Genomic DNA, 15,692 nt, shown 5'->3' with positions numbered 1-15,692 from the left:
CTCTGGTGATCGATCGAAGAAGAAGAAGAAGATCACGTCAAATCGCAGTCCAGAGGTCGGATTGCTTATGCTTTTCTTTGTCAAAGGGATTATAGCTTTAGATCTTGAGATTCTCTTCTTTGCCCTAGAATTTGATCGGCTGCGATGGCTCTGATCGGTAGTTCTGGTAAAATTTATTTAAGTTGGTGAAACGCAACAGTTTAATTTATCATCTGCGTGGATGAGGACGACGTTGTCTGAATCAAAGTTCATTACGTCTGTTTTCTCATTTATATAGGGTTTTGGAGGAAGTTGCCGCTGCCGTTGCCGTTGCCTCGCTCTTTTAAATAAAATTAAGTGGGCGAAGGTAATCTTTTGGATGATGTGTTTCCATCTTTTGTAAAGCTGTTGTAATCGTGCTTATTCTCTTTCGTGGAGTAGTCGGCTGTTGTCTGCATCATTGAAAATTCAGTAGTTAAATAAAGTCGTGACTCATTTTCTTTAATAGGATTTGGACTTCTGAGAATCGATTCAATTGAGCAGTGAAGGAGTTTGATTATTTACTGTCTATGTGACTAACTCCATGGATGTTATCGGACTATGACATTTGAAGATTGCTGAAGCAATGAATGCGAGTCATCCTTCGGTGCATCCCATAGAAGCTCCTCCTCTCACTGATGCTGCAAATAATGCACCGAGGTTGAGGATGAAGGATATCCAAGGCATGCCTGGTACTGCTGGTGGTCTCGCCTTACGGTTGTGCCAGTTTCTATTTGCTGTTGCAGCAGTTTGTGTCATGACTTCCACCAATGATTTCATCACTGTCACAGCTTTCTGGTATTGAATTAATTGGTTCCTTTATACTTATTTTCTTCATTATTTTCACTTCTTATGAACTGAGGAGTAGGGAGTCTAGGGACCTGAAACTTGTGATTTTTCCGTTGCTTTTGTCAGTGCTGTTTTTTTACTGTGAATAAGAAATTCAACATTGAATGCTATTGTAAGGAAGTGCTTCGAAAATTCAACTGCACTGAGGTTGTCGTGCAGTTGTTACTGAATATCTCTTTCTTCCCCGGGTATTGTAGAAGAGTGCATGCATGCAACTGCATTTCTAGGAAGGAATTTTTTACCCTGGCTTCACTATATTGCTGTGGAATTTTTCCCCCGCTTGGGAGACAGCAGGGGATGTTTTGGCTACACATTTGGATATGGTTTTAATCTGGATGGATGACAATAACCTGTTGGGCTTGGCCACATGGTTCTCATCGTATGGTTGGGTATTGAAATTACATAATTTGACAAACTCATCTCTCTTTCTATCCAACTTGTTCAGGATTTCATCATGTTGTCCTCGTATTGTGTTGAAACAAGTGCACCTCTAAAAGTCTATCTTATGGTCAAGGAAGCTGGTCCAACAATCAATTCCTTGGCTGTAGGTTCCACTTAAGGGCTCTTTGAGTTATATATACATACATACATACATACATATATATATATATTTTGGGGGGGGGGGTTTATTTAGTTAGAGGATGATGGTTCTGATGATAAGGAAGTTGAAGCTTACTCTGCTAGTCTTACATCATTCTCAAACAAACTAGTTGATAAAGCTTCCCTCTTCAGACAAAAGGGTATTCTTCTGCTTCTTGTTGATTCTATTGATGTTCTTACAATTGTTGATACCGGGGCAGAAGCGAATTTTATGTATGCTGATTTTGTTCGAGCACATAACCTTCCACAAAAACAACTCTTCAAGAAGATTCATGTGTGAGGTTTTGGACCCACATGCTACAGCTCGAGAAGAGACCATTAAAGTAGCTCCAGTACATCTACAGTTTGTGCCATTACAGTACCATGTGCCTTGCTTAGTCACCTCGTTGGTTCATTGTGACATTCTTTTAGGTTGAATGCCATGTGCATGTGTGTCAGTGTGAGAGACAACAAACCCTGGTAAGATTCCAAGGTGGAGATTGCTGAGAGGCCATCTTCTAGTTGGTGGAGACCAACATATCCCTTGCTTTCTTCTTGCTCTTCTCCATCAATTTCTTTACTCGGTATTTTAGTAACCTGCAACCAACATCTGAGAGTACAGAACCTTGTCCTCTGTCATTATTGTTACTGTTTAGTCATTAGAAGGTTGTGCTATTAATCTCCAAGTGGGATGGATGAAGTGGAGAGGTGCGTCTGGAGTATTGTGTGACCGACGTATTCCTTTGAAGCTTAAAGGAAAGTTCTATAGAACTGTTGTACGATCGGCTGTGATGTATGAGGCAGAATGTTGGGCAGTTAAGAAATGTCATATTGATAAGCTTTGTGTAGCAGAGATGAGGATGTTAAGATGGATGTGTAGAAAAACAAGGAATGATAAAGTACGGAATGAACGTATTAGAGCGGACGTGGGAGACGCCTTGATCAGTGACAAGCTTCGAGAGAGTCGTTTAAGGTGGTATGGTCATATTTGTCGGAGGCCTAGGGACGCCCTAGTAAGGAGGAGTGATATGATCACGATTGACGGAGCTAAAAGAGCTAGGGACAGGCCTAAAATGACCATAGGAGAAGTGGTGAGGAAAGACATGTATAGCCTAGGTCTTGTACCAAGTATGACTTCGGATAGGGCCTATTGGAGGTCAAGGATCCATGTAGCGGACCCCGTTTAGCTGTGTTTCTCCTGCCGTGCTGGGTTGGGCTTCTTCCCTCTTATTATCTTATTATCTTTCTTCTTTCTTATTGTGTCTTTCATTTTTTATTTGCCATTTTCCATTTCTCTTCTCTTTCCCCATTTTTTTGTTAGAACTCAGTTTCCCTTTGTTGTGTTTGGACCCATGTAGCTGACCCCATTAAGTTGGGATAAGGCTGAGTTTTGTGTTGCTATTAATCTCCATTGAAAGCTGGCTTTGAATACTTGATACAGACCTGCGTTGCCTTTCTATGCTGTGTTTCTGAATAATATCGGTGAGTGGTGATTATCTTCTCATCTAACCAGTATCTGGGGTTCATTTTTTGGTATGTTTGTACTACAACCCTAGGCCTCCTTCAATTAAAAACCCTTTGTCATCCAATGGCCAGATTCGCCTTAAGGTACTGAGTTAGTAATTTTGATTCTTACTTGCTATTTTGGAATTCATCACATATCTCTTGATCTAGCCATCAATTATGGCTGGGATTTTGAAGTGTCAACCCTCACCAAGTCTACTACCCTCAAGGTACTGTTTCCCCTGATTTTCTAATTCTGGTTTTGGTACTTACTAATTCCATGACAGTCATGTAACTAATTAGTCAGCCGTTGGATCTAGACCAAATTTTGATATTTTGTTCATCACATTAGTAAGTAATTTCGACCAGCATTCGGTCCTCATCAGATTAGACTGCTGTGAGTTACAGAACATGCTTTATTTCTGGTTTATTTCTTGCTCTGCGATCATGGTTGTTCTTGGTTATCCTTGTCACTAGTAATAGGTGATTAGGATCCCCCATCAGTATGTCACAATACTATCCGGCTATCAGTCTGTTATGGGATTATCTAATTTGTTTTTGAGTTCATTCAAATGTAGTCTTGTCTACAAATATAGAGAAGATCGAATCCTAATACATATTTTGAGATTTTTAGTTAATGAAAAAAATGCTTATATTTTAGGGGAAATTGCCTAGATCCACTAGATAAGAAAATTAATTACAAGATAAGTAGGTTTAAAATATATTTTACGTCCATTAGTTTAAATTTTGAAAAGATTTACTTAATTCCCCAAAGTTAGTTATTGGTTATGTAACCCAAGATAAAAACAGACTGAACTTCCTAAAATACCCCAACATTCATTCATCTTCTCATACCTCAAAATCACTGCATCTTCTTTTTTTTTTTTACATTTTTTTCATATTTTTAATTAATTACGGGACCCACCTCCTCCTCCTCCTTTTCTTCTTCTTCTTCGTTCTCCACCAAGCCTGAACCACCCCCTGCAACACCCTCACCTTGCTCTGCAACTCCACCCCCACCTGCAACACCCCCCTCTCTCTCTCTCCCACGCTCACTCTCCCCTCTGTAACCCGCCCATCCCGCTTCCCTGCCCTCCCCCGTCACCCCCAACCTACATCTGTAACCCCCGCCCCCACCCCCACCCTTTCCCATCTTTCCTCTTCTTTGTCTATCTATGGTGCATTAATCTTTATGCGATGTTCAAGCGAAGAAAAGAGTTTTTTACTTGATTCCTCTACTACCTTTTTTCTGGTGTGTGACAGAGCATAAAATGTTGCACGATCACACAACTTCAGATTCCTTCTGTTTCCCACTGGAGCATCTCCTTGATGATGATAAAAATGTAAGCTTTCTCCCAATTTTCAATAAAAGAAGAAGACATTGGGCTCTGGAAAACTCAAAACCCAGAAGAGATGTTTGTGCTATTAAGCGTCCAATCCAACTTCCAAGCCCTTCAAGAAGTTCTAGTTAAAACGTTAATTGTGAAGTTAAGTGTCCAACGTCTACCCTCTCTACCTCCTTTGTTTAACAGTGAATTGTTGAGACAAAATCAGTTAGTGGGGGAAGATCAAAAGATCCTCTATTACGTTATCCTGACCAACGTCTTTCTGTAGCTGAATTTGCGAAAAGGGTGAGGTAGCTAGTTTGAGCATACATGGATTCTTCAAAAGTAGGCGGCTCCAAAATATCAATATGGGAACTGGGTTTCTCTGGAGATTCCATCTCTGAAGTGGGAACTGTCAGAAAAGCTGATCCTGAGATGGTTTCCTCCGAAATCATCATTTCTAAACTCAAGACTCGATTTTGGGTCTCTAAGCAAAGGGACTTGGGATTTCAGCCGGAGCGGAGCAGCCATGGTGAGATAGTGAAGCAACATTTGAGAATCTCATCGGGTTGTTATCAATTAGGCGCGAATCAAAACCCTACCATCCAAATTTACTATCCCGTAGCTTGACAAAGTTCCCAGTGTTGACGGGAGAGGGCACAGAAGCAGGGGATGGGGCGGAGGTTGATGAGAGCACGGTGGAGGGTAGGGAGGCAGGGGATGAGAGAGTGAGAGCGCGGGAGAGGGAGTGGGTGTTACAGGTAGAGGTGGAGCTGCAGGCCAAGGGGTTTGCAGGCGGGGGATGGTGCAGCCTTCTCCAGAGAAAGAAGAGGTGGATCCCACGTATGACATAAAAAATGAAAGAATTAAATAAAAAAAATTAAAAATAGAAATAAAATAAATAAAAAATATATGGAGAGGAGATGAAATGAGGTTGGGGTATTGAACGAAGTTTAATTTTGTTTTCATCTAGAAAGTATGACCAATAACTAACTATGGGGATTAAGTAAATCTTTTTAAAATTAAAACTAATTGACGTAAAACAAATTTGAAACCTACTTATCTTGTATTTTCAGTTCTTATCAAGTGGATCTAAGAAATTATCCCTATATTTTAAGTCATTGTTTCTTTTATGCAATTTTCAATTAAGATTGAATAATTTCAATCACATTGGGTGGTAAAGGCCCCTCCCAGTTCCACTGATTTTGTTGGTTTTCTTTCTTTGCTTTTAGTGCTACCGAAACCATGAATTCCTCATAGCCATATCTAGAAAAATCCAGACAGCTGGCAAGTTATAATTGTGTTGCCCTACACTACCCTTACCAGCTGCACTAGTTGGCTCCTTCATGCTGATTACTTATCCCTACAAAATGGGGGCATGGGGAATTTGGTGGAGTGGATTTCAGTTTCCTTAGGTGCTTTGCTGGTCGACCTTTACATTGGGGTTGGGGGGGGGAGAATAAAGAGAATTCCATCCATTGCTCGTACTCTAGCTTTTGAAACAGGAAAATAAAAACTCAATTACCATTGTTTTCACGAAACAATGAGAGAAATATGATGGAGGTGTGGATCCAAGATGCGGTTTTAGGCATTAGAATTCTAGTATTGTTTGGGTGACAGGATTATTTAGTGCAATAGCTTTTTGCATGGTGAAGTAATTTTAACATGAAAACAATGTGTCGAATACTTTTCTTTTTTATGATCAGCTGCGCTGTTGTATGACATCACGAGTAAAAAAAAATGATGTCAGAACATAGACATGTAGAAAGGGATGCCGATATGGGAGATTTGAGTTCCTCAATGAGAACAAGTCTTCAAGTATTTCAGATCTTTACAGAAACAGCAAATCTTTCTTATGCTAATGAAGATTGTGGTCTTAGTCATAGTCCCTGTTGATGTTTGATAGCATAAAGTTGCTCATATTTTTTATCTGGTTTATGTGAAGGCGCATTAAGAGGCTGATTTAAATCAAGAATGTGCACATTTTTCTTAAGCTGACATTTCTCATATTTATCAATAGTGAGACACTTTCTGTGGTGGGTAGGGGTGTGCTCTGGAGCACCTGTGCCACCCTTGGCATTGTGTCAAATCAGTAACAGGTCTTTTGTGTGAGACATGGTAATATGGGCCCCATAGAGACATATAAAAGGAGGAGAGATAAGCCATCCTTTTTTAAAAAAAAAAAAAAAAAGAGGCCGAACCCAGTGCACAAGGCTCTCGCGTTTAGCAGGGTCTGGGGAAGGTCAAATGTATGCGGCCATCGTTTTTTTATTACTTTCAAATTTTCAAAATAATACAATGACAACACCCAATCCCTAACCAAGCCAACTCTACAGTACTAGATCCTCACTCTACCAGTCAATCATTTCCTACTGAAAAAATCATCACTTGCTGGTGATCAACTCTTTCCTGCACCTCAGTGCTGGAGTAGAAGAGAGACGTTTTAGTAATTATTATAAGTAACCAGGGTATTGTTAATGAATTGCTGGCAATGTCTTACCACTATTCAGATAAAGTCAATATTAAATAGCTACTGTTGATTCCCAACACTTGCAACTCTAAGGTTTGGTATTTCCTGTGGGCCCTCACCTCTACTTCCCATATCAAATTCATGAAGATGAAGTGAGAACAAGAGACTGTTTGATTCCCAACACTTGCAACTTCCCAACAGTAGCTATTTAATATTGACTGTTCAGATAAAGTCAATATTAATAGCTACTGTTGATTCCCAACACTTGCAACTCTAAGGTTTGGTATTTCCTGTGGGCCCTCACCTCTACTTCCCATATCAAATTCATGAAGATGAAGTGAGAACAAGAGACTGTTTGAAGAGGAAGAAGTGAAGAAAATTCAATGTATGTGCAACCCTCTTCCTCTGCACAGATGGTTGTTGTTTAGCTCTCATGAGACAAAACTAATCAAAATTTTCCATGGGAATCTTTAAGCCCCAACAGTTTTCTGCCCAAGAAAATCTCGAGTCTTGCTCAGTTTAGCCACAGAAGCGCAGCTATAAGTCATGGAAACAGGTGAAATCATGCCTTGGTTGCGAGTCCCCAGTGCTTTTGGAGGAATCCTTGAGAAGCTGACTTTTTGTGTTGATATACATTTTTATGTCCCCTTGCTTAACAGCTTGAGCTTTTGGGAATTGGAATAAGCTGTTGTAACAGCTGATATGTTCAGAGCATAGGTATTCCAGATTTCCAGTGTACAAATGTGTGGTTAGATTATAAGGCTTCTGGGTTTGAGTGATCAAGTTGAGAATGTCCAACAACCAAAGGAGATGATCTGAATGTCAGAGAGATGAGAAGATATATATATATATATATATATATATATATATATAATTTTTAAATTTGAAGCAGTAAATGACACTTGACAGTGGCATTGATGCAGTTTCGTTAGCCTGGTTGGACCGGAATGACCAACTTTGGAGTCCCAAGCCAAGACGTAACCGACCCAACCTGTTTTTTGGGTCAAAGGAGGAGGAGGGAGGGGGGGGGGGGGGGGCGCTGGTAGATTACATAGAAGTAATATTATATTTGGGTAGATTACGTTGGGAGATTATATTGTGTTGCCAATTTCTTAGTAGAATAGGTTTCTATTTTGTGATATTTTTCTCTTATTTATATGTACTCTAAAATGGAGAATGATATAGAGAATAGATTAAATTGAATGAAAGTTGGAGTTAAGTTGCCGTCATGGCTTTGGAGCGTGTCCGGCCTTGTTGGCGATATTTTCTTCTTCTCCTTCCTTCTCTACTGTGACATACTTCCTACTCCCATCTTCCTTCCATCTCAGGTAATATCTTTCTTCTCTCATCTCTTATTTTCCTTCTCTTTTGGGTGAATAAATAATTCATTACTGAAGGAGGAAAAGAACAAGGAGGCCCTAAAGAGGTGGCCCCATCCTCAGGAAGAGGAGGGGGAGGACAGCAAAATGGAGAGAGGCAATCCCCAGGATACAACAATATGCCTTTTCCTTGGGGAGTCATTACAACCAGTGGAGATCCAAGACAACTTGCTTCTGATTTGCTTCTCTATTTCTTCTTGTTATTTTGTCCTTTTATTTTCTTTTCTTTCTTAAGTTCATGCTTATTATCACCTACTCGGTCCTGCCCTGCGTTTAGTGCTACTGGCAGCACCATAATTTTTTCATCGAACTCCCTCATCCCGCATCTTTCCAGCCGTACATTAAATGACTCAATACTTACCGTAGAGGCGACCCAACCCCTGGGATTTGTAGTCCACTTGTCATACGGATTGTGAGTTACAAGACTGATTTCAGCCTTTCAGGACTGGTTCTTACCCCACCTCCAGTTGTGGTCGCAGAACAGTTCCTTTTAAATTTCTCTAACTTATTGAGGCTGTTAGTACGTGAGTCTAGAGAATCAGCAGCTGTGATTACACCCCTAAAGCCCCAACTCGATTTGACCTATCGTGAAAGATCTCTTCTTTGAATAGGTCCTCCTTACTGCTGTTGTGCTGTGACTCTGCTTTGACCAAAGGTTGAAGACAATTTCCCCCACACGATAGATATTACCTTGTGTTTATTTTACCATATTGCCCTGTCTTTCTTTCATTATTCAGTTGTCTTCTTAGTTTTATTTTTATTTCCAGAATTAGCTCCCATATAACTCTACTGTCACCCACGAACAGTGCCTATTTTGTTCTTTTTTTTTTTTTTTGGTGAATAAATAATTCATTACCAAAACCCCAAAGGGGAGAGAGAGTCATCTCAAGCCCAACAATATGTTCCTTTTTTTTGTTAGCTTGACTTCCATTAAGTTACAGAGCTTTCACCCACTTGTTATTTGAGTTGTGTAGTATCTGGGTGGGCCCATAGTGAACCCAAACAGGGTTTTTGAACCTGGGATTGCACCAGGCATCTCTTATTCAATCTATGGGAGCACACTTTACCATCTGTTACACAGAGGACCCCAGCATAGTTTGGTGGGGTGCCAATAATTGTGCAGCTGATCAGAAGCAGGAACATTGGGGGTTGGGAACTGGGAAGACAATATGTTGCTTTAAACCCATCAACCCACTAGTCAAACAGCTTGATGTGAAACGTTGGATTTCATCTGAAAAAATATGGTATGTTCCAAGGCTGGTATTTATGTTGTCTAGGAAGAACATGTATTTTAATTGATCTAAATGATTGTTATTCTCCCATTTTCATGCAGTATATCTGTTCATATTCACCCAAAACAGGATCAAATTTAACTTTAGAGGATGTGTACTTTTGGACCACATCTTTCACTTCATTTGTTTTGTTTTCTGCTTCTTTATTGTTCTGCTTATGGTGCTTAATAAATATAGCTTCTAGTTCAGCAATTGGAGTGAGTGAGTGTTTCTTGTATTTGCCGTTTCACAACTCAAGGAGATTTTTGGTACTTGTTTTTTTCAGTTACCTTGTCGCGGCAGCTAGCTTGCAAAGTTTGTGGAGCCTATCACTCGCCATTATTGATATATATGCTCTTCTAGTAAAGAGATGCTTGAGGAATTCTCGAGTTGTCAGTTTGTTCACCATTGGAGATGGGGTAAGAAAAACCAGCACGCTATGTGTTGGTATTTTTTTGAGACTAAATTCTGGTTGAAAGCTTTTCTTTAAAACTTTAAACTTGAAGTTGATGTGTGCTGGAACTCCTGTTGAGATACGTAATCCCTTTCTCTCTCTCCTGGTTTTGTTGTTGGGAATTTGCTTTGAATTTATTGAAGCACATGGAAGAGCTTTTCTCCTTATTTCTTCTTTTGGACAGGGTTCACTTCGATTCAATTTGGTGATTCTTTTAAGTTTTAAGTAGTGTCATAAAATCCAGGTAGGAAATTTTAGGCTGGTTGGGTCAATACCTGCAGGGCTACTGGTCCAGTTTGACCTCAGATTTTTTATTTCGTCTGAAGGGAAGAACGAATGGTGTCAAACAATCTGTCTCATTCTCATTCCCTTAGGCATTTGGACAGAGGGGTTTTGGTGGGGGGTGGGAATGCTAATAAGGGAAAGTTGCCAGATTTTCCCAAAGGTTTCCAGATTTCAACTGTTTGGTTGCAATGAGTGTGATTTCTCGCTTACTAGAAAATCCCTGTTGGAAGATGTCGGGACAATGTCTTCTCCACACCACTAATAGTCTAATGTAGTCCTAGTTTGAATAATCAAACTAGGAACCAATAACCAGGATCTGATCTGAATAGGTAGTTCGGCTTGGTCAAATTAGGGTTAGGGTTTAGTGGGGGTTAGGGTTTGAAGGTAGGGTTTGGTCTAGGCAGCAAGTAGGAGTCTTCCAGTGAAGGTTACGTTAACTGCTAACAAACCAGTGACTGTTTATAGCCTCGGCAGCGAGGTTTTGTGGTTAGGGTTTTGGGAAAGAGGGAGGAATGAAATTACTAGGGTTTCGATGGACAGAATTGATCCAAACTTGGATCGAGTTTCCCAATGGGTGAGAAGTAGATTCAATCAAAGAATGGGACTGTTTCTATGGCTTGATTGGTCTGTGCAGTGAATGGAGTGTGAAAAGGGTTAAAAGATGGAGAGGATTCTAGGGTTTGGTTGTTTAGAGGATTAGAAGAAGAATGACTAGGGTTTGGGATGATTCAAACTTACTGTTGCTGCAGACTTTCTTGGACACAAGCTTGCTTGAATGAAGATCCTTTAATAAAACCAAAACTTGAATGTAGAACACCAATGGAGAACAAAGAGCTTGATGTAGATTCTGGCCAGAGGAAGAAGATAAAAGACCAAAACACTGTTCATGGCACTGATCACGTGAATGGTCTCACAGCCCAGATTGACTTGATGGAGATCCTTCTAGAAGACCCAAGTTGAAGACTAAAACACTGTTCACGTGAACAGTGTCAAAGCCAAAAATGCCCCAGGATTTTGAGAAGATTCTCCTTTGACCAGTCAATTAGGATTGGTGCACAAAGAACATAGTTTAACATAGGACTAGAAGGTGAAGGACACAACCAGAAGCAGCCACCTGAGTAAAGGAGCCATCAACAAGTATGACTCTAGAAGGGTGGTTAATCTTCTGAAAGGAGGTAAATACATGGGACTTACCAGTCATATAAGAGGTGGCATTGGAGTCAATGACCAATGGTGTGGAGGAAGTGGAGACAAGAAATGAGCCAGTACCGAAGTCCAATGAGAGTTGGTACCAAAGTCAATGACCCATGGTGTGGAGGAAGAGGTGGCAAGAAGTGTGGAAATACCTGAGTGAGCAATGATACTATGGTAGTAGTAGATTACACCGTTGTAGAACTCTGATCTAAAGAAACAATGTTAACAGAAAGCTGCTGAGCCCCCTTGGGTTTACCATCCTTTGCCCAACATGCATCAAAAACATGATTCATCTTTCCACAGTAAGTACACTGACGCATGCCTTGATCAGGTGGCTGTCCTCTACCTTGACCACCACCATGGCCTTAGCCTCCCTCTGAACCTTGACCTCTGTTAGAAAACCTGCACCAAGACCATGGTGAACGAGGGGGACATGATACATTGAATCTGACAAATGGCTCATTCATTAACGTATCTTCTCACTTGCAAGTATTTGGCTTTTGACGGGTTGAAGGTTAGAGTCTAACCCGATCAAAGAATTAGCAACCAGGAATTCCGCACATTGAGATTTAAGAACTTCACTATCAGTAGAAAGAAGTTGGTACACATTGAGTTCCTCCCACATGCCTTTTAAAGAACTGTTGTAGTCGACGGCAAATTTCCCATGCTGCTTGAAGGAGAAGAACTTTTCATATAAATCATATACTTTGGACATATTCTTAGCTTGAGAATAGCTTTCTTTCACATCAACACCTTTGGCTGTGGTATGAAAATTTACATTGGCAAGCACAAAGGGCTTCATACTATTCCACAGCCAACAAAGTACTGTGGCATTCTCTGTTGTCCATTCTTTATACTCAGCAGATGTCATAGCAGGTGGTGACCTATTCAGATAGTCTATCTTCCATCTGGCAGTGATATAAACTCTAACAGCCTGTGCCTAGAGAAGATCGTTGAATGCACCATTAAGTTCGATAGATGTAATTTGTACATTGAGAGAGAGTCCACTAAGGATTTTGAATCACCCATTATGTATATAAAGGAATATCCAGCAGCAATATATCAATGGAATCACCACAAAATCAACAGAACAGTAGTGTCAATTAAATAAGAATGAATGTCCAGCAGTGTCTTAACAATAGCTACCACAATTTGACAGATATTGAATCCCAACAGAAGTCAAAATCAACTCTTGAATAGGGCTACAATTTTGGTTGAAGATTATAGGCCAGTAGAACACCAAAAACCCCACAATAGAGTTTTAGCCAGCAGTTTGATAAGAGTCGGATAAAAAACTTCAGAATCTGAGAAGACAAACCCAGAATATGGGAGATTTTATATAGCAGAAAATCAGAGACTCTGATTAGCCTCAAACATGGATCGAAGGGGTGATGCAGGAACTGTTCCATGGGCCGGGCCAAATCCGTTTGAGAACCCAAACCAAGACAAACCGCGTCCAAGTGGAATAACAAATATAAAAACATGACTCTGTCTTGACATAAATTTTATTTCATTTACTTGCTCATCGAGCCAGGATTCCTCAAGTTTCGATGGGCATGAGTGTTGAAACTTGCGAAATATGGGTTGTTTCGGTCAAAACAGGTCGAAACCTGTTGAAACTAGCGACTTTTTTAACTACACCCACATCTCGTCTCGGTTTCTTGCGAAACCGAGATAGCTCAGTGGTTTCGGTTGGTTTCGACCGAGTTCTCTTTCCATGGTCTCTCTCTCTCTCTTTACCTTTGAAATATTCCCACCCAACCAAACAAAATTGGGTGGGATGCTATAGTGATTATTCCCCCCCTTTCCTTTTCTTCTTGTCTCACCCCACCACACGTGGGACTCACGCCCACCTATTCAAGCGGGGCTTAAGAAATATATTTAGTCAGCTACTTTCTATTTTAAAGTTAAAAGCGATAGATACTTTTTCCAAGTTCAAATGACATCTCACAGGTATGGATTTTTTTATCCTTTACTCCCTCTGTTTCAAGTTTTAACAGGGATTGTCCATTTTGAGAAAGTACACATTTTAAGGAGTAGTATTAATACTTCACCTTCTCACTTTCTATAAATTATTTTCCTAGTTAGTACTTAATTTTTACATGGAATCCAAGATCATTTGAGTGTAGCAATAGATAAAATGGGAAAACAACCAAAGTCATGCATTAAATTTTTGAAATGGACTAACATTTTAGGACAGTCTTTAAGTAATAGAGGAAGCATATATTTTTGTTTTTGAGATAGGAAGGTCTGAGTGTCAGGTTTTCTCAGCAGGTGAAGAGAGGTTATGAATCCATGTCTCCTGTACTAACCCCATAATTCATAAACTTATACAATAAGCAATAAATTGATTGAGACATAAGTATGTAGTTTCTATGTGCATATTTATTACCTTGTTTAGTTGGTAAAATCTGCAGACTATGACTTTTAACCAGTATTGAGTACAAGGCAAACCTCGTAGATACTCTATTTTTCGGTTATAGATATTTATTGTCAAAATTATCAAGAGATGTGGCTATATGCATGTGGTTGTTGCTGTTTCCTTTGGCATTGTCTTTCCTTGTTTAATTCTGGATCTTCTTCTCATTAGATCACGTCTACGCTTATATTTGCTGGTGCCTGTGCATCTGCTGGAATCACAGTGCTTATTGGCAATGATTTGAATGAGTGTGCGGAGAACCATTGTGGGAGGTTTGAGACTGCAACAGCAATGGCCTTTCTCAGCTGGTTCACTGTCTCACCATCTTTTCTCTTGAACTTTTGGTCACTGGCATCCTAGTGAAAATTGGGAGGAAGAAGGCAATATTTTCATGAGGGTTCGTAATTTTTTGTGTGATCTCAGGAAAGTTTTGCTTACAACTGAGATTTTGATCATCCTACTTTTGTATATTTTGTGAATTGGGTCGGATTTTCATACAATAGAATGTACTTGAAATATATCTTGCATGACAAACCATTGGAGGATGTTCTCTCAAATAAGAAAATTATTGAGAGAGAGATTACACATCATCATCTAATCATATGTTAATTTTATACCAATCCGAAAAATGTTTCGACAGCAAGAGATCCTTCAAAAAACAAAGAAAGTACAAATGACTATAAAATGATAATGAACACATTATTTGCGCATTAGAACTCAAGTTTTGGTTCACAACTGATCCTTTTGGCAGGGTTTAGTATTTAATGGAGAAGGTACTTAAAAAAAGGGCAAAGAAAATGCAAAAATATAACAATACATTTATGTGTAGGGTAAACTAGCTAATCTTCTCAAATCCCGACTGTCCTCTCTTTGTGACTTCCATTGGTCGCCGTTACAAGTGCAGGATCTCATTCTGGTTTGAAGAGAGCTAGAGACCGGCGCCAAACGATGGTCAATGATAAACACGTCGATGTCGGAATGATAAAGAGGATGCGATGCATCTGGTGTCGAGACTTGCTCGAGTATGATATAAAAAATTCAAAACCTCAAAGCCAATATTGCCTTCCTCAGCTTTTAGATCTCCTGGGCCTTACTACAGCCCTTCTGGTTTGAGTTATATCATTCTCATAGCATCAAACAATGTTTGCGGCCATAGACTGTTTGGGCCCATAATGGTTTCTGGGGGATTTCTCGATTTGAACCAATATGGATTCTCTTGAGTGAAAATAATCAAGTGGGTGTTTTTCAAGCCTTGAAAAAAATAGACAGTGTAGACAAGAGATCTCTCTTTGGTCATGTAGCGTCAGCACGATAATCATAGATGTGATTATTTCATAGAGGGCAGGGTGGTACTTTTGCATGCTCTTGTGTTTAGACGTACGGGCCGTGCGACCAGGTACTTAAAAAAAAAAAAAGAGACTTGGAGAAGCAAATCATGATAAAAACAAGAACATGTGATGGTTGGATCCATATGGTACAGAAGATAGGAATCCACATTGAATCATAACCTACCAATTAAGTTGAGTCCCAAATTAACAATTTCATAAGTGGGATTAGAAATCTCTGAAAATTCTGAATTAATGCACTGCATAATTGTTAGTAGGGAGAGGGTGAGCTAGGTTCTTTGAGCAAGTGGCATAGGGGACTAAGGGGAGCACACCAATGAGGGATTACAGAATGGTTTCATAAATAGGGGGCCGAGAGATCATTTCATGTCAAGAGGAGAGATCTAGAAAAGAGAAAGGGTGTTAAGGTACCCTCCGTAGTAGGCTAAAAAATGTCTTCATTATTAATTTTTTCTATAATTATTGTACATTTTGATCAACTTTTGATCCGCATAATATGCTCCTTGTGGTCTGAAAATGAAAAATTATTAATGAAAGACGTGAGCCACAAAGAGGAGTTTCTCCACATGTCCACCCCTTTTCTTAGCCACATGGCATGCT

At 39.8% G+C, this 15,692-nt stretch overlaps 1 protein-coding gene across 1 annotated transcript; it reads left to right on the top strand.

Moving 5' to 3' along the window:
• Window positions 1-203: 203 nt before the first annotated feature.
• On the top strand, window positions 204-14,262 carry LOC122649576 (CASP-like protein 5A1). Its single transcript, XM_043842778.1, has 3 exons — window positions 204-816; window positions 9,681-9,813; window positions 13,918-14,262. Exons 1-3 carry the CDS (start codon window positions 605-607, stop codon window positions 14,104-14,106), a joined length of 534 nt encoding a protein of 177 aa, XP_043698713.1. The 5' UTR covers window positions 204-604; the 3' UTR covers window positions 14,107-14,262.
• Window positions 14,263-15,692: the final 1,430 nt, after the last annotated feature.

The sequence above is a fragment of the Telopea speciosissima genome, chromosome 2 (assembly GCF_018873765.1).
Source record: "Telopea speciosissima isolate NSW1024214 ecotype Mountain lineage chromosome 2, Tspe_v1, whole genome shotgun sequence".
NCBI lineage: Eukaryota > Viridiplantae > Streptophyta > Magnoliopsida > Proteales > Proteaceae > Telopea > Telopea speciosissima.
Note: the sequence above shows the minus strand (reverse complement) of the source record. Positions and strands in the feature narration are given on the sequence as shown.